At 37.1% G+C, this 23,171-nt stretch overlaps 2 protein-coding genes across 2 annotated transcripts; one reads left to right on the top strand and one right to left on the bottom strand.

Annotated features, from left to right (window-relative positions):
• Window positions 1–13,720: 13,720 nt before the first annotated feature.
• Window positions 13,721–16,371, top strand: LOC122650397 (WAT1-related protein At2g39510-like). Its single transcript, XM_043843815.1, has 7 exons — window positions 13,721–14,069; window positions 14,705–14,767; window positions 14,892–15,008; window positions 15,232–15,469; window positions 15,623–15,784; window positions 15,906–16,057; window positions 16,146–16,371. The coding sequence occupies exons 1-7, from the start codon at window positions 13,852–13,854 to the stop codon at window positions 16,369–16,371; spliced, it is 1,176 nt and encodes a 391-aa protein (XP_043699750.1). The 5' UTR covers window positions 13,721–13,851.
• Window positions 16,372–18,350: 1,979 nt separating this feature from the next.
• On the bottom strand, window positions 18,351–22,748 carry LOC122652193. The gene is made up of 5 exons (XM_043845871.1): window positions 22,589–22,748; window positions 19,412–20,851; window positions 19,259–19,327; window positions 18,963–19,161; window positions 18,351–18,699 (listed from the first exon to the last, which is right to left on the bottom strand). The coding sequence occupies exons 1-5, from the start codon at window positions 22,589–22,591 to the stop codon at window positions 18,617–18,619; spliced, it is 1,794 nt and encodes a 597-aa protein (XP_043701806.1). The 5' UTR covers window positions 22,592–22,748; the 3' UTR covers window positions 18,351–18,616.
• Between the last annotated feature and the right edge of the window lie 423 nt (window positions 22,749–23,171).

The following is a 23,171-nucleotide window of genomic DNA, read 5'->3' as shown; positions in this document are numbered from 1 at the left end:
GATTTCTTTACTTTCACTTGGTGGATTTTTTTTTGGAAACTTAATTTGCATCCTAAGTTTAAAATATTTTTCTGGCGTGTATTAAATGCAGGGATTCCAGTTAAGGATATTGTTTCGAAATAGATTCAGGTCGATTCCATTTGTTCTCTCTGTGGCACTTGTAATGAGACCTTTTGGCATATCTTCTTCTCTTATGATTGGGTTAAACATGTCTGGGCAGCTGGTCCTCTAGGTCTAAGAACCAAGTTTCTTACCCACCTTTCTATGGAACATTTCTGCATAATCACCTTCTTCACTTGAAAGCTTGATAAACCCACTCTCAACTGGTTTTTTCTGTGTTTATTATAACTTGTTACTTTATTTGGGAAACTAGAAACAATTGTTGTTTTAAGTCTGTTAAATCTAATCCTTTCATGTTTTTGAAAAAGATTACAATTTGGTTGCAGGATCTTCATATCTCCCCAACCCCAATTTCATTTCACTTGGTGGATTTTTTTTTGGAAACTTAATTTGCATCCTAAATTTAAAATATTTTTCTGGCGTGTATTAAATGCAGGGATTCCAGTTAAGGATATTGTTTCGAAATAGATTCAGGTCGATTCCATTTGTTCTCTCTGTGGCACTTGTAATGAGACCTTTTGGCATATCTTCTTCTCTTATGATTGGGTTAAACATGTCTGGGCAGCTGGTCCTCTAGGTCTAAGAACCAAGTTTCTTACCCACCTTTCTATGGAACATTTCTGCATAATCACCTTCTTCACTTGAAAGCTTGATAAACCCACTCTCAACTGGTTTTTTCTGTGTTTATTATAACTTGTTACTTTATTTGGGAAACTAGAAACAATTGTTGTTTTAAGTCTGTTAAATCTAATCCTTTCATGTTTTTGAAAAAGATTACAATTTGGTTGCAGGATCTTCATATCTCCCCAACCCCAATTTCATTTCTTCTTGTAAATTACCCTAATGAGGAGGATTTGCTTATATCTTCCATGCCTGATTTACCTATTTTAGAATTTTCTGTTTTGTTATGCGCATGGGTTGATTCTAGAGACCTAAATTCTTCTGGATGAACCTTTGGCATTTTGTTAAATGGCAAATTCATTTTGGTCAGTGCAGGTTTGACTAAGAACCATCATGTTTTGGAACCAAAGCTGATTGAGAACCAAGAGAGGTGTGAAGCTAAAAGAAGATTGGTATTTTGACGACTCTTTACTTGGACTTCTTCCAACTCCATCCCAATCTCCTTGGCTCTATGAGCTCCTAACACATTTTTAGCAAATTTCGGACAAGTCTAAAGATATTACTTTTTAAAATAGGGTTTTTTACAATTACCACCCCAAAAATTTTACTATCTACCATTACCCCCCCCCCCCCCCAAAATCTTTGAAACAACTGTACCCCCCATGCTGCGACTAATAACCAATCAACCCCGCTTCGGACACTGTAACGGTGGGGGTTAGTAGTGATGGTTTGCCGTTTTCATGATTTTATTAGGACCAAAATACCCTTAGTAGTGAAATAAACCATTGTCACAGATTTGTTAGGACTAAAATGCCCTTACTAGTGGAATAAACCCTATTCTTCACTTTCTCTTTACCTCATTCTCTTCACTTCATCCTCTTCGTTTCAACTGTTGCAGCAAACCGGAGGGAGAAGGAGAAGCTCAGCTCAGCCCTCTTCTCAGGCCACGATTTCTTCCACCGTATAGAGAGGTGTCACCGTTAAAGGAAAAAATGTAGTTGATTGCTCTCTGAGAAGGGAAGAGAGAAGTGAAACCAGAGGAAGAAGAAGAACTTATCTCAGCCCTCTTCTCAGGCCACGATTTTAGCCCTTTCTGGTTTAACTATCTCCATCGTCTCAGGTGACATTGCAATTTCCGACGAAGTTAAGGTTGTCTTCTTCTCCTTATTTTCTCTCTTCGATTAGGGCATAATTTCACAATGTGTTGTTGTACCCTTTTGATATTTGTTGTAGATGATCTCTTGCATTAGATATTGTTTATTTTCTTCTCCTCCACCAGTTACATTTTTAATCCCATTCGTGTTCTATACACTCCAATGGAAAATTTCATTTGTGGTCTTCTATTTCGTCTCGTTCACCATGAATATTGTCTGAATATTGTCTTTTTCTCTAGATCTAACCATTGTTCCTTGAAATATTTTAGGGTTCATATCTATTGATCAAACATAACCATTGATTTAGATTTGGTCCTGATCAGACCATTGAATTGGTATATCTTGATAGTTGCCAAATTTTGAAATTTTCAAGTTACTATTTCTAGGTAAGCATTATAATAGCCTATCCAACCATTGGATCATTATCAAAATTTGAAGGTTTTAAGCCCCAACCTAGCCCTATACTCGACCGCAGTTTGGGCCTAATCCTGGATGTTGATTTCAAGTTATTACTTTTCTCCTATCCTGCTGATTCCAAACACCCTACGATTCTCGCTTGTTGGGGATATTTGCTATTGTTTTATTAGTTTGTGCTCTGTGTTCTGCTGTTGTGACTGATTTGGTGCTGCTATTATATATTCTTTAATTCAATGGGTGATTCAAAATCCCCTGTGGACTTGATGAATGTCCAAATTACTACTACTAAACACAATGGAACATTCAACTATCTTCTGTGGCCACAGGTTGTGAATGTATAAATCAATGCAAAAGGGAAATTGAAATACTTGATTTCAAAACCTCCCTTTGCCAACTCTAAAGATTATGAGTGGACGTGTGAAGATGATACTATACTTGTGTGGATGTGGAATAGTATGAATACGTCTCTTGCTTGGTTGTAGGACTTGGGGAACAAGTGGATAGCGATCTTTTTTGTCAACTCATTTAGATCCCCATATACAAACACCCAGCTGCAAATGGGTTTCTAGAGAATGAAAAGCCAAGTAATTTCTAAAGAAATTATGGAAGTGGGTATTTGTTTGACAATTCATGAAAACATCAAATACTTCTTTGTTTAAAAAGGAAACAAAGGCTAATTAATCTATGGCTTGTTCTCCTGGAATGTTTGCAGGTAAGATATCATCTGAGAGTGTGAATACCGGCTGTGCAAGGTGGGTGAGGTTCCAAAACATGGAATGTTATTACCGGAGGAGATCTGCTTTGAGGATTTTAGAGTCAATGGACAACCCAGATAGGCTATATTATATTTGTTTTAACAGAGACAATGGTGGTTGCAGATTCTTCAAATGGGCAGTACCCATTGGTGAAACAAGCCAATCTGTGCATGCTAGTGATGCACCAAACAATGAGGGTGAAATAGAGCAGCAGAGAAGTGAAGAGATCGGTAGTCTGAATATTAGATTGAATACTGTAGAGAAGACTGTAGCAATAATGAAGATCACAAATCAAGTAGTAATAGCTTTGATTGTATTATACTGTATTTGGAATGTAGTGATTTAAGTCTGAGAATTTCAAAGTCATTTTGTTGAAGTCTATTTTTGTTACTCTTGGGTTGTAATCATGGATGTTTATTAGTTTTGGGTTGTAATGATGCATGTTACTTATGGTTGAATATTGTAGTAAAGTAGCATCTCATCTGTCAACACTCAACAAGGTGGTTTACAAGTTGGATATTTTAGAGACCACACTGTAGGTGCCAACAAAGTTCTTTTTGTTTTTTATTTTATGGTGTGGAATAGGAAAGGAGAAAAATAAACAAATAGAGAGAGAGAGAGGTACATGATTAACAGAATCCTGAGATTTTTTACTGCTGTGCTGAGAGACTCATTGTCATTATTTCCCCAATGGTAAAAAAAACTGCTCCTAATCAATGAATGAGAATGGCCCAGAATATCACATTTAGTTTTAAATCTAGAGGTGCTCAAAATTCTTTAAAAAATTTCTGAAAGAATGACAAATCTGCAAGAGCCCACAATTCTAAAAAAGTCATAATGAAATTACAAAGACCCATTGTACTTAATATTGTTACAAAAAACCTATGACCCAGCACCTTAATACCAGCCCAACCCCAAGACATATTTGTAACTTCTAAAGACATAGTTGCAGCATCTCATTGAAGTTGGCTCCTCAGCTCAAGATCACCTCACCATACCTACAAGTCATGAAACAAATTCCAAGTGACCAACTATACTTAAGTAAATGTTAAATGTTTGTTTTAAACAAATCAAGTTAATTACGTTTTACACCCCATTGATAATTAGTAGGACTCATACCCATTATTGTTGTGGGTTTGTTCTTCTGAGTGTCATAATCCTCTTCCTCACCATTTGATCCCTCTTTACTGTTCTCTTCCTCTTCTGCATCACTTCCAAATTCTTCATAGTCTTCATCACAACTCTCTGAACTATCACTTAAATCATCAGATTCTCTAGCTACATAATCAGAATCTGATGTGTCATTGTTCACTTCTTATTCCTCACCCTCAAGTACCCTGCTAGTTGATGGATTGGTTGGATCAGGTGATGGAATGATTGCATCATTACTTCCCAAATCTATAGTGGTAGTAGTAGTTGTAGTAGATCTCACAATACTAGCACTCCTACACCTACTAGACATACCAACTTCAGTAAAAGCAACCCCACTATCATGCATAACTGCAGAACTCCTATTGTCAAATGTGACTCGGTTATGAGATGCATTACTTGATCTAAGAACAGCAGTCTGACTGCTATTATGCATCACAATAGCACCACCCTTCTGAACATTCATGTCACCATCCCTTTGAATATTTCTACCACCATCCCTTTGAGGATTACTGAGGCCACCCCTTCTTCTATTAGCTTTTGGCCTAGTACTTGTAGACATATCAGTAAGGGGAACAACTGGATATGGTGCTCCAATCTCTGGTCTATTTCTTGCAGTATCACCCACAAACTTGACATGGTGTCCATTGATGGTAACATTATCAGTGTTATTACCAACTTGGACATTGTAGACATACATGTGGATACAATCAACCTGAGTACCAAGCATGTCTACCATTTCCATCACATCTTTATCTGTCTTCACTACCATATCTTTCATCTTGTCAACTGTCAAATATTTGACATTGAAGTCCATAGATCTCCCTTTGGGAATAGTACTCAAAAGTGAGTTATATATGTCAGATATCATATCTAGGTAACCATATCGTTCAACATCAATAATCTTTGTAAATGTGCCTTGAAGATAGTGGTACTGTACTTCAGTTGTTGTCATCTTAAAAATTAGAGACTGTTTGGCTACATGGTATATAGAATTTATAGAAAAGTGGGAGAAGCATCACATTAGTCAAGAACAGTCATTAAAATTCAAGTTTGACAAATTACATCCAAGTATCAATATTATTAGATAAACTTCTCAACTAAAGAAACAAATACAAGATTATCCATTAGATAAACTTCTCAATTACAATGAGGATTTCAGTTTCAAGAAGGAAAGAAGTTAAGGCTTTTAAATGGAAAAAAATTCATGCAAAAGCCTGAACCTTTGCCTATTTTTAGAACCAAATTTGCAGCACCCCATTGAAGTTGGGTCACATACAAGAAAAATGCAATGCAATTTACACAGTCAAACTACAACAAAGTTGGGTCACATTAAAACAAAATGCAAGTGACAATGAGTGTTGACTTGGATGAAATATGGTCCATATTTCTGGTGGGATCTATGAGAATAGTCTGTTTGCTATGGTCCATGCATTTTGTATTGGTCTTTCATTTGCAGAATAACCATGACTGCTGGTTTACTATGATTATGTTTAAAGGGAGGGCAGTTGCCTCCTTAGTTAATGAACTGAAATAGAATGAACATCATTTGTATCAACATAGAAGAAAATCAACAAATTTGACTACTTAACTAGCTAAATCCCATGTAACCAGGCAAGAGATTGATCAAGGAATGCATTCTTTATGTAGCATCTTGAAGAGAAAAATAGAAAATCTCTCTATTTTCAAGCAAAAATAGAACACCAGATACAGACGCCAAACATGTTTATGAAGATGGTATGAACAGTTTTTGCCATGAAGAAACTTACATTTAATTTTGTAATTTAGAAAGATCAGCCTCGGATTCTCTATTCACCATGAGCACCTTCCCTAAAAATCAATTCACCTAGCATGTCTAAAATGGCAGCCCCCATTAGGACCATACAGAAATGCACAGGGGGTTTACCAGGCCAGCTGGCCACCCCTCTCACCCCACTTCACTCTCTCTTTGTCTCTCTCATAAACTCTTTCCTCCTTCTTCTCTGCCATCATTATACTTTCTGGCTTATATCATGAATTCACTCTCATTTGTTTATCAGCTATGTACTAAATAGTTCAATTTTACTGCAAAGAAGTCCCCGCCAATAAATCAAACAACACCATTACAGAACCTCAGTGAGCTTTTATACCATCTTGTGCTTGATTTCAAGGGTGTACAATTTAAGGCTAGTAATATATATGCTCTTCTACAGAGCTTAAAGACAAAACTACAAAAGAAATGAGCAAGTAAAAGAAAGGAAAATACTAGAATTTCTTACAATAGAATGTTAAGACAAATAAGACAAATGTGAATATGAGGGAAATACGCCAGATCAGAAGACAGGTTATATGTTCAAGCACAATTATCTGTGACAAGGTTTCTGTACTGATCCTTACAGGAAATAGAGAAGGGAATCCTAAGCAAATGGGAGGAAATAAGGAAAATGGGTTGATGTGTGCCAATGTCATGAACGCCATTTACCATTGGATAAGGGGTCTATAATCTTCCCAAACGTCACCACCACCCCCACTTCAATGCAACATTAAAAAAGAGAAATTGGACAGATCTCACACAAAACAGAGACAGATCCAATAATACCATTATCATAATCACAAAAGGAACAATCCCACACTAAAATGGACAGATCTCACACAAAATAGAGACAGATAGTTCAATAAACGACAGATCTATGGTAGCAACAAATTGACAGAAAATCTTTTCAAAACATTCACAACGAATACAAATTTGAGCCGAAAACCTTAGTTCTTAGCGAGTTTGAACCGAAAAATATACCTTTGTGCCCTTGCTCGCTTCTCTCTTCCCTTCTCAGAGAGCAATCTGCGTTTTTCCTTCTGTCTTGCTCCGAGAGCTTTAACGGTGGCACCGGCACCTCTCTATCCTTTTATAGGGTGGAAGAAATCGTGGCCTGAGAAGAGGACTGAGCTGAGCTTCTCCTTCTTCCTCCGGTTTGCCGCAACAGTTGAAACGAAGAGGATGAAGTGAAGAGGATGAGGTGAAGAGAAAGTGAAGAATAGGGTTTATTCCACTAGTAAGGGCATTTTAGTCCTAACAAATCTGTGACAATGGTTTATTTCACTACTAAGGGTATTTTGGTCCTAATAAAATCGTGAAAACGGCAAACCATCACGACTAACCCCCACCGTTACAGGTCTGTAACGGTGGGGTTCAGTTGGTTATTAGTCTGCAGCACGGGGGGTAATAGTTGTTTCAAAGATTTTGGGGGGGTAATGGTAGATAGTAAAGTTTTTGGGGTGGTAATTGTAAAAAACCCTTTAAAATATAACAAATGATAGGATATTAAGCTGGTTAAAACTCAAGGCCAATCTAGCTATTAGGTAGAAACTACCTTGTATGTATGAACAATATACTAATTTGCCATCTTCTTAGTAATACAATATTTTTCTTTTCATTAAAAATAAAAATAAAAAAGGAAAATTCCAAATGATGGTAGTTATCCACATCTCATAGCTACATGGACTTAAAAGAAATTGGTATTTTGACAACTCTTTGCTTGGACTTCTTCCAACTCCATCCCAATCTCCTTGGCTCTATGAGCTCCTGACACATTTTTAGCAAATTTCGGACAAGTCTAAAGATATTACTTTCTGAAACATAACAAATGATAGGATATTAAGTTGGTTAAAACTCAAGGCTAATCTAGCTATTAGGCAGAAACTACCTTGTATGTATGAACAATGTACTAACTTGCCATCTTCTTAGTAATATAATATTTTCCTTTTCATTAGAAAAAAAAAAAAAAAAAATTCCAAATGATGGTAGTTATCCACATCTCATAGCTACTTAGGCTTCCTTGAATATGTCATGGGATTTGGGCATCGAAAATCTAGCAAAATAGGGGATGGAAATAAATATAATTCAAGGGAAAAAAAGAAGGCTGTTGGGTTGTGTGGGGCTTGTGCCCAGAGATAGGAAGGTCAAAATGGACTGTCTTGCCCCCCAAGAAATGAAAAATCCCACCACTATTAGATGCACCCAATTGAGCTAGTGCAAGGGTCACACACAAACTGGCAGCAACCCCCCTCCTATAATTTAACTTGAAATATGGCTGGACCATGATGTAATAGTTTCTACGAGGTTAGCATTTTCATTTTTAATATGAAAAATATTACGATTTCCATTTTGTTGAAACTCTAAATAATGTAAACTAATTTCAAAGAAAAATTTTATATTTCATAAAAAAAAATTATTACATAAATCATTCTTCATATAGTCCAAACCCTTGACTAAAAATGAATATAACTTAATAAAATGATTTGCCATGTTGATTAGATTTTCAATTTAAATATGCCATACAATATTTTTCAGCATCAAAACCAATGAAGTAGAGAGGGATTAAGAAAATAAAAATTGTTTATTGAACAACAGATTGTCCATTGAAAGTCATATATATCAATATACGTGACCTTGACATTTTTATTTTCCAAATTTATTTTGTTAAATTTTGAATTAACTTTATTTTCTATTTTTTATTAAAAAATTGTTATATGCTTGCACTATTGCATGGAAATTGATTGTCCTACGTGCTGAGAAGGAATGCACAGGCTTATACATAGGATAGTAGTGGAGAGTTATCGGAAAACTTTTTATTTATGTAATTGGTAGTAGTTACCTATTAGTAATGGGGAGTTGGACATAAGTAGTGGTATGAGTTAGAGAGGTGGGAATAATTACAACTCCTTTGTAATCCTTAAATTTAATCACCATATGATAATGAAACAGATTATTATCCCTATTCAAGTATCCAACTACTTAAGTAGTAGAGGCCAAGCTTCCTCAATAGAGCTTACCATTTTAATCTTCTTGTTTTCTCTATTATTACCACCCTATCACCATAGAGAATAGACAAGGTATCAAGTATACACCAAAAACATAAACCAACTTTTTGTGAATGTTCATTTGACTTAAGTGTAAAATAATCACTTTGCTTAATATGTAACTTGCATTCAGTATGATTCATACACACAGCCTCTCACATAATAAGTGATGAGGCCCACAGTGGTATTCTATCTTACACAATCTCTCATATAACAAGCCATGAGGTCCACATTGACACTCTATCTTGTTGGAATTTTCAAAATATTGATGTGGGACTAAAGTCCCACATCGGCTGTGAAGAAGGAGTTTGTTTGGCTTATATGTGTTAGTGGTCATTTATCACATGTAATGTCTAAAAGAGTTTCTAAGGTGCACTTGCAAGGACGGTAACCATTCGTACGTGTGCGCGTGCATGAGGAGCAATGTGGCGCACTTTGCACTACGCATCGTCGCAATGAGGCGCCTTATCCTTTTCTGAATCGACGGTCAATGAACCAATATGATGGTTCGGATCTGACCGTTGGATTGGTGCGATGGTTTGATTCTAACCATTGGATTGATATTAGAACCAAAAAGCTTTGAGCCCAAAGGTTGTACCCCATATCCGAACAGGCATATGAGCCCAATGGTTGTGACACATCAGAACAACCATATGCAAGCCTAAATAGCCCACGAATTTCAGTCTTTTGGCAATTAACAGAACAACTCTCATAGTTTCAGTGATTACTGTCTCTGCAAATCGGTAATCAGTCCAGGTCTGATTTATCTTGGGAGACAGATAGGTTGTAACCCAATGCAGTAGAAGGGTGCAAATACTGTCTTAAGGACAGAACAACCTCGTTCGACTCAGGCTGTCTTTCTGCCCTCTTCAGTTTGATATTAGAATTTTAACATATCACCTCAGACAAAATGTGGGTTCTCTATTGGACGAATCTATCTCCCTGCCCTCTCGTTGATATGGTTGCCACTCTGGTGGGGTCTAGTGAAACCTCTGCCCAAATATATTACATGACAAGGCTGGTAAGAAAAAGTCCAGTGCATGTATTGATTATTGAGCCATATTGGATGTGGATATTCCATGGAGATTGAGTTATATTAGGTTTCTTCATTAGGCTACATTGTTATCTCTTTGTTTCCTTATCTATATTTTTTGGTCACCAAACATTACACTTGTACAAATATTCTTTCTAGCTTTCTCCTCTACAGTTGTAGAATGAGAACCAATATACAAAGTATTCTAAATTAGGATCTCCTGTTCTGACATTGATGAACTGACAGACCCTTATGAATGAATGGCTTCATAAGTCTGTTTTTTTTTTGGGTTAAGTAGGGACCTTGCTTGGATCCCCATTAATACTCTTATCCTTCTTTGCTATCCACCTAGCTCTAGGTAGGAGAGATAGAGAGAGAGAGAGATCCTAAAAGACTCTTAAGGTGGGAGATGAGTCATGGATGATATGCCATTGGAGCTTTATGCAATAGCAAATGGAATGGATATGAAGAGAAAGGAAAACATAAGACTCTCTTTTATATTGTCTTTCACTATCATCAAGATGTTAGCCTTGTTTACCAAAAAAAAAAAAAAACTTGATGTTAGCCTTCATGCATTATGTAGTGCTCCTCTCTCTCTCTCTCTCTCTCTCTTTCTAAACACACACAATACTTGAAACACTTTTAGAGACTTTTCAAATTGCACCAATTAAGTTCTTGCCTTCAAGATTTCAATAAAAGATTAATTATGCGGCGGTGCGAGTGGGAGAGGAGGAGAGTGGGAGACATTTTTCAGTGTTGGGTTAATTAATCAAAGCTGTGGGATTAAGACATTCAAAGTAACACGTAATTGAGTAATAAATAAAGGGTTCACTAAAGGTATTGCACACAATAATTATTAATTGAAACTAATTGGTTTCATTAAGCTTCAATATGATATCTCCTCTCTTTTCTATTGGTTAAGTAATTAGATCAACTTGCACAATCAGAAGAGGGCATGAACTTCGTCATGTCTATGTTGGATCTCACCAAGCAGACAAAGTCCTAAACCTGCAAATTAAGAATTCAGTTAGGTGGGTTTAATGTATTTGCTATCAAATGGTTTTTCTGTTTGTGTTGAATGAGATTAATTAATCATATCTGTCATGTCTATACTAATAAATATGTTTAGCAAAACTAGGGCATAATATATTTTCATAAATCAAAGGAGAAAGTTTTCTTCAACTGTGGGAGAAGAGAAACCCTCGATCTGATCGTCATTATTACTCTTACTACTAGTTGAAGGTTCATAATACTTCTCTCTCATTTATGACACTCGTTATCGTACCCCCATTAATGCCCACGATGAAGTAAAACCGCCTACTAAGCCAAATGTACAATAAAAAAAGTATCATATGAGGAATGCTAGCATTATGACATCGTAACAATACGATATAGTGTCTTAGCTGCTCATTACGGTAGGCTGTTGTCGTAAAATTTCGATGCTGTAAAACTATCATTTCATTCACACACTCATGTTAGATAAATATGTTAATTGTGATATTTCACATAATTACATAGATCATACATAAAAAAATAATAAATAAATAAAAAATAAAAAGGGTTTGGCTCTAGGGTTTTCTTTCGGTACCGGTTGCCGACATGACTTACCAACCCTCCTCCTTTGTATACATGTAGCCAAGATTGCTAGGGTGATTGTTGGTGAATTGATTTAACCAAATACCAACTTTCATGATAAATTTTAGGCAGCATTTGGTATGCATTCTTGGAATGCATTCTAAGTCGATTTTGCATTCCCTCGAATGATAAAAAATAGTTGTTTTTATCATCTGAGAATGCGAAATTGACCTAGAATACATATCTAATACAACTTTAATTTATGATGACTTGAATGTATTAGACCTTACATTGTTATGACAATTATCCTAATTCTTTCTATTAAATGAAAGTTGCAATAATTTTATTTATTTTTCCATGTGGGTAATTTTGTTTTGTTTGGATGGATACCTACATAGTGATAAGAGGGAAACATTTGTGTCGAAAAATTCGAGTGCTAAATCTTCTTGATATCCCTTTCAATTGTTTAAAGTGATTCCTCCGAGAAAGGATTCTTTGATTTTGACTTAGTGATTTCTATAGTGATTATGAATAATATATACTATGTATCATCTCTGCAATTTGTCATTTCAAAGAATAAAATAGTGCAAAAAAATTCTTTAATCATGTCAAAGAATAGAATTTGTACTAAACGTGTTCCATTTAGTATCACATCTATAGCATCAAAACCTTCAAAATCAATCCATAGAAGTGATGCCAAATGCTACTAACTGCCTCATGGTGGGGAATAAATTCACCTAACTAGGCTCAACTATTGGTCCCTACACTTGATCAATTACGTGTATTCTTTATGTATAACAATACATTATATGTACATTATGCAAATGGTAGTACGAAAAAATTTTAATTTTGATGTAAATTTAAAACTTGACAGCTAAAAGTTCTTTTAAGTTAAAGTACAAAAGGATTTTCAAAAATAATTTGAAAGTAGTATATCATTATGTTATTATCAGAATGTGTCATTATTATGCACATTTTTCAAGTATACATACATGTGAAATGACAATATTACCTTCATTGGAAAAAAAGTTTGTATGTTATACTAAAAGAGCGAAAAAGTAAGGTTACTAATATGTGACGATAGAACGGTTTTGTAAATAAAGGGTAGAGTATACATTTCATGTGAGGAGGAGATAGAGAGAGGATGCCAACGTAACCTCCGTGGGTCCAACTAAGAGAACCTTTTCCATGTACTTATTTTCTTTCTACCTCCACAGACTCAATATGAAGTGGGATTTCAGTATAAGGGAGAGGGCTCTCCGAGCAAGTGGCATAGAGGAGGGCACTAATACGTGATGGATAGAACGGTTTCGTAACTAAGGGGGTAAGGGAGTTCATTTAATGTGAGGAGAAGATCGATAAAGAGAGTATGCTAACGTACCCTCCATCCCTCCGTGGTCCAACTAAGAGAACCTTTTCCCGATATTTATTTTCTTTCTACCTCCATGGACTCAATATGAGGTGGGATTTCTTTTCTCTTTCCAAAAGAGCACCTACTTGCAAGATTATAGAAACTTATCTTTTGAAAAGATAATACAATCTTTATAACTATTCACGGATTAGTGACATAGTACACTTAACAAAGTTCATGATCTGACATGCACATTTTGTAACTGTTTAAGGCAAACTAATTGGATGCTTATGATACTCATCCAATCCATATATACTACATATATATATATACAGTTCAAGGTTCAATCTATCTAGTAAGCAACCCTTAACAAGAAAAAGGCAAAAACAGTCTAAAATACTTGCCAGTTAGTGGATCTTGATTTAGCATTGATGCGTCTTCTCAAAGGATTCCTTTCTTTAACTCTTTTTATTTTTCAAGAAAACAACAACTAATAAAGTGGATCTCTTATCTACAAAGTTTAATCCAGCTTTTAGCTTTTGTTAATTAAGGATGTTGGAATGCACAAGGGTGCCATTGAGTTCTAATGCCAAATGCCTAACTTAGTGGAGCCCCTAGACTTGACTACCAGACTAGTTGAGATTGTTTTTCCATGCATGAGGCTGCTGGGCTGGTTGGTATATAAATAAGGCATCACCTCTCCTATTTGATTCAGTAGATCAGGTGGATTTCTTTCACATTTCTCTCTTTTCTAGCAAAGGCTACTTCATAAACAAGTGTTTGACATTGTTAGTTTTAAGTTTTTAATTAAAAGCTGAGTTCATATAGTTTTGGTTTGAGATGGAAAGGCAAATATTGATGATAAGTCAATACTTGTGTCGTCTGTTCCATAAGGCAAAGCTATTCTTGGCTGTGTTACTGTTGCAGTTTGGGATTGCAGGGCTGGCTATCATAGTCAAGATTGCTATGGATGAGGGGATGAGCCATTACACCCTTGCTGTCTACCGCCACGCCATTGCAACTGCTGTCATCTTCCCCTTTGCTATTATCTTAGAGAGGTTTGTGTGTGTGTCCACTATTTGAAACAGTTTTTCTTAGCTGTGGTTGATTTTGTTTGTAAAGAACTAACTCTCTTTGTTCTCAATTTGTATTGGTTGGCTTAGATTTTAAGCTTATATTAGATAGACAGACTTGAAGAGTTTGCTAACCTCACAATTCTTTTACTGTCTGTTCCAAACAAGTCCCATGGCATACTGGTTTAGGGAACCTGTAAAATAGGAGGGATAAGAAATTATAATTATCTTTAGGACAGGAGATTTGGCTGTAAGATTCATGAGGATCACAGATTCTGTGAGGTTAGCATTTTTGAGATTTAAATGTAAAGAATATAGTTTCTTATGTTTCAACATCTTGGAGGCTTCCTAAATTAGAGATGTTAGAAAAACAGAGGAACTGTTTCAAAATTTGGTGAGTCAACTAGAGCATCCACTAATTGATAACCTCTCTCCCTCTCTCCCCCTCTCTGTGGTGTTAGGCTGATTGGCTCTAGATCAGACAGATTACCAATAGGATTGCCTATTTGATCCACTCTTGAATAACTTGGGTTTTGAGTATCCAAAAAACTTATAATTTGTATTAGTATTTTGGCAAATATTAATGCAGCATGACTTAACTTTGTTTCATGTTTCATCAGGAAGGTGAGGCCGCCGATGACAGTATCCATCTTCGCCAAGATCACATTTCTCGGATTGTTAGAGTAATCACTATAACCATTACATAGACTTAAGTGGAATCTTATTGGATAGATAGTCTCTCTTGTGAGCTAAAGAAAACAATCTAGCTAACACTGGGAACTAAACTACTTAACTTATTCTCTACAGACCAGTACTTGACCAGAACTTATACTATGCTGGAATGCAGTATACCTCAGCCACATTCACCACAGCCATGTCCAATATGCTTCCTGCCTTGACCTTCGTAATGGCTTTCCTACTTAGGTAATTCCTCTGTTACAGTATTTTATTGTTCCACCTAATTTGTTTCTCATACCTCTTCAGAAGGCTAACTTCCATGCATAATTATACTATACATGAGTTTTTCGGTCACTGTTTGATGCTTTATACATATGGGTTAGTTCATGGTAATGAGTTTTTGAGTGTGAAATATGTGGAGAGAAGTGTCGAAAGTGGCTAACTTGAGTTGGTGGTGAGTGATTTGAAGGATGGAGAAAGTGAATATTAGGAGACCAAGAAGCATAGCTAAGGTGGTTGGAACTATAGTGACAGTTGGGGGAGCAATGCTAATGACCCTAATCAAAGGTCCCTCCATAGATTTGCCATGGACCAAAGGAACAGGAAGCCAAGATGGAACAGAAGCCAGTGTCCATCAACAACCTCTTAAAGGAGCTCTTATGATCACAGCAGGTTGCGTCTGCTGGGCTGGATTTGTCATCCTGCAGGTAAGCAATATCTCCCACAATACACCACCCATACATAGATCATCAATAACTAGTCTTAATTAAACTAATTAATAGCTAGGATGAGTAGTGATGAACTGAAGATAAAGAATCTGGTAAAAAAGTTTCAGTTTTTTCCTTCTTGTGCTGTACTAGGCAATCACATTAAAGACATATCCAGCTGAGCTCTCTCTCACTGTTTGGATATGTTTGATGGGCACGATCGAGGGCACCTTGGTTACGCTAGCAATTGAACACAGTAACACTGCTATCTGGTCTCTTCAATGGGACATGAAACTTGTGGCTGTCCTCTACAGTGTAAGTCATGACTTCAGGCCATAGAAAATAGGCCAAGAATATTCTTCTCTTTATGGGTTTGCTTTGGTTTAACCTATGGAGCTTAATGTTGATTGTTGAGAATTCACTCAAATGCTTGCAGGGAATAGTGTGTTCTGGGATAGCTTATTCTATCCAAGGAGTGATAATGAAGGAAAGAGGACCAGTTTTCATCACATCCTTTAGTCCCCTAAGCATGGTTATTGTTGCTGTACTGAGTACTTTCATTTTAGGAGAACTGCTATGTCTAGGAAGGTATGAATCAAAACCCTTTCACCATGAATAACCATTTTTTAAAATACCAGCTAATTAAAGATCTTTTTATCACATTACAAATTTGCAGCATAATTGGGGCAATAGTCATAGCCATTGGATTGTATCTTGTGGTGTGGGGTAAGGGCAAAGATCACAAGTCTTCACCAGTAGTACTAACTGAACTGCCAACGGCGATCGCCAGTAATGAAGAGAAGAAGAATAATGACAATGAATTAGCCATCATTGTTTTGGCCAAAACAGGAGTGACAACAACAACCCAAAAACCCTCTTCAACAGGAGATTTTGAGCACTAGAGGTCAATTTGATTGTGTACCCAGTTTAAAATTTTGTTTGGAAATCTCAGAAAGTAGGTATCTTTTAAGTTCTATTTAGTCCATGGAGCCTTCAACATTATTGTTGTTGCACCACAAATCTTGTTCCCGGTATGTAAACTGCAATTGAATAAATATAAAGCAAATTTGGAGGATGATTTGTTCTTTGTAGGGTTGTCAAGCCCACCAGTGATCCAGAGATTGTGAGTTGGGCCCAATCATGCTCAAACATGGGTGTTAAGCCCACTCAGCAGGTTTCAGTTGGGTTTCTTTAGACCTACTGCTAATTCCCCTCCTTTCTCACTGAAAGGTCCGTAACAAGAGTGATTCAAGTCAAGTAGGGGTGTCAAAATCCAATCTGAACCGATTGGATTGCTGGAAGCCTGGAACCGTCCTAACAAAACCGGACCAAACCCTTATTGGGCATTTTTGTGTTAGGGTTTTTGGAGAGCAGTAAAAAACAAACCAAACCGAATCATGGTTTTAAGTATCAGCCGCCTTGGATTGTCTGTATCAATCAACATCGATATTGATATTGATCAGCGCATGGTACAGACATGGGGTAAAATGGTCAAAATACCCTATGTTATCTGTCTCTTTGAAGATAAAACTGTGATATGTTCGATACCGACTGATACTGTCCCCTTGAATTTTTATCACCTGCGGTTCCCCTGCCCGGTACAATTCCCTAGTGCCTCTAATAAAAAGGAGTGGACCCCACCCAAGTAGAGTGTTCGATCAGGGGGTGGAATGGTCATTTTAGCCCCCCTATGAGAGGAACCGCACAACCATACCAGTCAGCGATCCTCAGGGGATAAAGGTCCCTGTACCCTTATCCGTACGGATCCCCTGATACCTAAAACCATGGACCAAGTGACTAATTAAACCGAATCGAACCCAAAACCAGACCGATTGAGAACAACCAACCCCAACCCCCCCCCCCCAAAAAAAAAAAGCTTCTACTACTGTTTTTTAAATGGGAAAAGGTTTCAGAACCGCCAAAAGAGGGTATGCTTCTACTACTGTTCTCGCATGAAATGACCTTGCCGTTCTCTATATGTATGAATCCACACTCGTACCACCGACTAGGAAAAATCCAAACCGAACTAGATAAAAACCATACTTCAGCTTAACAGTTTGGTTCGATCTGGCCTAATACAAGACCGAAACTGATTCAATCCGACCAATTGACACCCTTAAAGCCAAAGATCAGAGACGAAGGTTCAAAAGATGGAGCCACAAAGCATATTTCAAGTATTACTATACCTACACATTACCTCCCAAACATTTGACGAAATTGGAAGCCATGAAATTTCCAGATGATGGTAGTTATCCACTTCTCATAGCTACATAGCAAGTTCAGATTCAATTTCATACCAAATCAAGCTTATCAAAGGAGGCCTTAATAACCATGTGGAAACAATTCCCAGCTTACTGAATAATTTAATTCCTGGTAATTGAATGCCTCATGCCTCTAGAAGGAAATTTATATGGCCTCTGAAAGGGCTGAAGCGACAACAATTTCTCCTGCTATAGAAAGGTTAGACAATTTTTTTTAGTGGAGAAGATGGGTCTTCTTCTCCCTTTAACTCTTTACCTGATTTTGCATCGAACTTAAGATCATATTGGAAGATTTTCATGATTTCAGAACTAGTCATCGAACTATAGCAACACAATGTGTTCTACGACTAAAAAAGCATCAATAGCTTGGACAGAACTATGGCAACACACAGTGTTTTTCTGCTTCTACAAAGATTGCATTTTCATATTTTTAATCAATAAATAAATTTCAAGCCAAAGTGCATCGCAATTAGTTGACCAAACAAGATGGGGGGGGGGGGGGGAAGGGGTGGGGAACCCATTTGCTCAAGATCTTGCTTATAATTTACTGGATAATTCAGACAATTATGATTTACACATGCTTCATTTTTTCATGAGGTAGATAGCATTAGATAGGTCTATGATCACAGGTTTAACCAACTTTCACCTCTGAAGAAGTCCAGGACTACCGAAAGTAAATAAATATACATGAAATGTCTGCTGGAAGAGAAAGGAATGCTAGCCTTTTCTATTCAGTATGTTTCAAAATACAACCATAATAGCTCTATCCAAAGGACCTTGTCACAAAACCACAAGGATATCAGGTTCTTATCTACAATGAGAGAATAATATCAATACCCAAAAGCCATATGCTTACTTACACAAAAGAGAGGTTTTGAAGGAAGACTTAAGGAAGCTCCTTTTTTGGTTGTTGTATTTCATCCTTGCCGTATATACGCTGAAGTTCACGGGTGGCTGCTTCAAACGATTCTGAAAGAGAGAAAAAGTGAGTATGTATATGCCATTATCTGCTGAAAATGAATCAAAAAGAAGAGAATAACTGAGTTCTTGTTTCTATGTTTGAAACAGGAAGGGTTACAATGCGCACTTAAAAGAATGTGAGGTACCTACAACATGTAATAACTCAACAAATGGAGGCTTAAGTACAATTCTGCTAGATCTGAGATTATCCAACAGAAGTGTCTTAAACCTATAAGGCTAGGACAGCAACTTAAACGAATAGTAGTCATTACCTTTCCAAATACGGAAGGCCTTCTGATTGATCTGCGAACCTGTCACAGTTTGAATTGCTTCAAACAACAAGTTCTGAGGGGTACTCCTTAGTTCTTGGACAATCCCATAGACAGTCTTCCCGTTCTCAAAGAAAATGTGATTATTTGGGTGCTTTGTTTTGCAACCAGCATGGCGCTCAAACTCATAAGCATTTAGTGGCTGAACGAACAATGGATTGATCAGGATGATCAAGATATTCAGAATATAACACTTCAATAGTCGAACCACTTGGAAGTCAAAACTAAATCTTACTCACCTTAGAGTAATTACATGACTGACAGCTGCATAAATATCCAGAACCTTTAATAACCCCACGAAGCTCCTTCTGATATGCATACAAAATAAAACAGTCACTTTGGTAAAAAAAAAAAAAAAAGGTGAAAAAGGACATAGGATATCCAAAATTTACCTCTCGCGACCAGGATATATACTTCACAGTTACTCCATCAAGCATACCAGTTGATAACAAGCTTTTGACATTTGAAGGGAAATTGTTGGGAGCTACCTTTTTCGACATTTTTAGCTCCATCTTATTCTTAGGAACTGTTTCACTTCCACATGCTGCCAGCAGAGTAGCACCTACAAGAAGATTTGCATTTGAATCAACTGGCTCCTTCCCACCAAGCGCTTCTGAGGGCTGAACAGAAGATTGACTCATTAACAAGTTGTAGCTGCTAATGCCTGATGGGTTCATCTCTGGTTCTTCATCATAGCCACCAAACGATATGGTGGTGCCCTCCACCTTGTCAAAAGTATGACCCATTGAAATGATATTATCTCCCTTGTTGTAGATGTGACCCATTGAAATGATGTTGCTATCCCCCTTATTATAGCTAAGGCTCATTGACACTGTACTTCCTTCCCCTTTATTAAAGTTGTGACCCATTGATATGGTGTGTTCTTCAGCCTTATCATAGTTGTGACCCATTGATATGGTATTCCCATCCCCCTTACCATAGGCCTGACCCATTGACATGTTTTCATCCCCCCTATTATAGGGGGAACCCATTGATATGGTATTGTCATCCCCCCTAGTGTAGGTGTGACCAATTGATATGGAGTTGTCATCCCCCCTGTAGGTCTGACCCATTGATATTGTATTATCACTCCCCCTACTATAGCTCTGACCCATTGATATGGTATTATCATTCCCCTTGTTATGGGTGTGGCCCATTGATATGGTACTTGCCTCACCCCTAACATAAGTGTGACCTATTGATATGTTACTCTCATTCCCCCTATTATAGGTGTGACCAATGGATATACTGTTGTCATCTCTCTTGTTAAAGGAGTGACCCATTGACATGGTAACATTGTCCCCTGTACTGTATGATTGTCCCATTGATACAGTCATGCCATTGTCAGAATCTTTGACCTGATTGATTTTAATTTTTCTGATGCCACCATAACTGAGACATGAACCAGGATCTTCCATTGTATGAGATATAGATAAACCAACAGATGGGTCATTTCCAAAAGGTTCCTCAACACCCTTTCTTACCATATTCAAATTTCCGGCATTTACAGACGAAATGTTCCTACCACCAAAATTTATAGTCCTTACAGTTTCAGATCCAAATAATCGGTCACTGAACTGGCCTGAAACTGACTGGAAACTTGAAGAATTTTCCCATGGAGAAACACCCACATTTGCGATTCCTGAAATCGACTTGCTATTTGAAGATTCTATTGCTTGTTTCTTATTAGGAAATAACTCTGGTTCACTACCATCTATGAACCATTGATGAGCACGCTTTGGTTCAATTCTGGACAAGTTATCATAAGCCATATCTCCATCTGTTAAACAACCAGGACCCTTTGCAATCCAAAAGCCTTTGCTCTGGAAAGACTGAAAGAAACAATTACAGAGAAACAAATATGCAAAAGAAAAAGTAAGGGTTCCATCAATATAGGAAAATTTATCTGATGGTAAAACACAGTGAATAAAGAAAAGAAATGAGCATATTGAAATTCTTTTATAGGCCAGAACGAGAAATGTTTATTGAACTGTATAGTCAAGAATAGTACAATTATCATTATATCTCATACAGTCAACTAACCACATCACTATAAAATCCACAAGATGGATTCAGAATCATCTCCAAGCATGTTGCACAACTGATCATAATACTCAAGTAACAAACCTAGTGTGCATGGATAGACACATATCTCTGCAAATTTAAAATAACGAAACTGCATCCCCCAATCCCCCTCCCCCCAAAAACTATGGATCCAAGCTCAGCTCTATTCAAAACGTCCCTTCCATTGAATAAATTTAGCTAACAACAAAAGAATACACACCTCCGTGATTACTACATTACAGTGAAGAAATCTTCTCTCCTCAGAAAAAAACCACAGGAATAACTCCAAACTAATCAGCTAATAAACACTCATGCATGAAGGCAATTTTCAGCATGCTTATGAACCATTCAAATATTCCATCAGGAATAGAACATAAACCATCAAAAAAAAAGTTGTTAAGAGACTTTAGAGGAACTCCAGAATGTCTGCAACCAATTTTTAAGCTCAGTTAAAACCAGGTTTTGACCCAGCTCTAAATTCGCCAAAAGTACAAGATTCAACAAGGAAAGGGAGGGAAAGTTATAAATATAAGGAAATTGACCGGTTAATCCAATTCAAGTTGTATCCTGTTTTTTTTTTTTTTTTTTTCTCTTCTCTATCACAAGTCTATTGTCTTATTTAATCTATACATTTCTATTTTTCTCCGACTTCTTCATGTCCTTTACAGGTTCCTACATCGTCCAAAACATGGTTGCTTACTTGCTTTCCATAAATTCATTCCTGGTACACCTGAACAGAAATGTCATCCCACAAGCTTTGAGGATTTTATCAAATTTATAACCCAATTTGCAACACAATGCATAGTTGCAAACTAGCACCCATAAAAATTTGTTAAAAATGAAAACTTGAATGCACTGCCATCAAGTGTAAATAAATTTTAGCCACAATTTGGAAAATGAGAATGCAGAAATAATATCTATTATTCATGGGCTATCAAAACACAACATATCACTTTCGTACTAGCACCGGAACATGTAAACAACAATATTTCAAAAGAAAAACCTAAAGAATGAGAGGGCAAGATGCTGAAATTCTTCAGTTGACAAGCTCCCAACACACTTCACGTAGTGCTATTCAACGCTAAACTGAATAACAAGAAGAATGTGCTAATTCCCCCAACTGATAAGCCCACCCCCAACGACACCCAAAAAAAGAAAATTCCAGCTTAAATGATTCTCCACCATGGCTGTGCTCTCAAGGTTGCGAGCCACAGTAGAGTTCAATTGAACAACGCATGCAGATGAAAAACACAATCTTATCCACCCAAAAAAACTGGAACCCATCAAATGTGCTACTCATACAATAAAACCGAGATATCAATTGGATGTTATGATTAATCATTCCTATATGATTTGCATGCAAAACTATCATTGGAAGCTAAAGAAAAAAAACCATCCCAGTACGCAGCACACTCGTTCAAGCCAACACTTAATTCATATCCCGAAGTTACAAAACTACATTTCAGCGAATTGGGGGAGGGGTGGAAGCTTTAACAAATACATACCATTTTAGTGCAAAGTCAAACTCTTAAGGGCAAAACCGAGGTAGTTATTCCCTCCTCTGGTCCAAGGGAAAGGACGATCGAATCCAAGCTCTCGCGCAAGTAATACCGTTCTCTAAGTTAATCGAACACAGAACCTTCGAAGTTGAACAGTCGCAAGTCTCCTTAGTATGCTTCTATGCCCAAGTACGGTCTGCCCCTCAACCTTTCGTCAAAGAGTATTTTAATCAGAGACTACAACACTAAGCAAAGATCACGATCCTCGATAGTAGTCGGCGAGATCATTGTCACACTCAGGAACTCGATCGAGATGCATGCGATATTCTCTGCTCTCATCCAAACCTCCACCTACAGAAACCAAACCCTAGCATGTTAGTCCCGCCATGCTTAACTTCAAACCGAAGGATTGATTTAGGATTTCACTTTAGAACTGTCTACGATTCGAAGGCTTTATCAGAATCACAACAGAAAGTTTTTGGTCCGAATTATGGAATCTCTGTAAAGCAATCTAAAAATTGTAGTGACCTAACCCTAAATCGATAAATAAGGGAAGTTGTCGACGAAGCATTGTATACCTTCGATAGTG

The sequence above is a fragment of the Telopea speciosissima genome, chromosome 2, assembly GCF_018873765.1.
Source record: "Telopea speciosissima isolate NSW1024214 ecotype Mountain lineage chromosome 2, Tspe_v1, whole genome shotgun sequence".
Classification (NCBI taxonomy): Eukaryota; Viridiplantae; Streptophyta; class Magnoliopsida; order Proteales; family Proteaceae; genus Telopea; species Telopea speciosissima.
The sequence above is the reverse complement of the archived record's forward strand: the minus strand, read 5'-3'. Positions and strand labels throughout refer to the sequence as shown.

What these genes read in the sequence shown, in the direction of transcription:
- LOC122650397 (XM_043843815.1), top strand. Translation starts at nt 13,852, where the DNA reads ATGGAAAGGCAAATATTGATGATAAGTCAATACTTGTGTCGTCTGTTC. An exon ending in TTTGCTATTATCTTAGAGAG is followed by an intron (nt 14,070 to 14,704) that starts GTTTGTGTGTGT and finishes ATGTTTCATCAG; the next exon opens with GAAGGTGAGGCCGCCGATGA. An exon ending in GTAATGGCTTTCCTACTTAG is followed by an intron (nt 15,009 to 15,231) that starts GTAATTCCTCTG and finishes AGTGATTTGAAG; the next exon opens with GATGGAGAAAGTGAATATTA.
- LOC122652193 (XM_043845871.1), bottom strand. An exon ending in ATATATCCTGGTCGCGAGAG is followed by an intron (nt 19,328 to 19,411) that starts GTAAATTTTGGA and finishes TATGCATATCAG; the next exon opens with AAGGAGCTTCGTGGGGTTAT. An exon ending in AGTCATGTAATTACTCTAAG is followed by an intron (nt 19,162 to 19,258) that starts GTGAGTAAGATT and finishes TTGTTCGTTCAG; the next exon opens with CCACTAAATGCTTATGAGTT.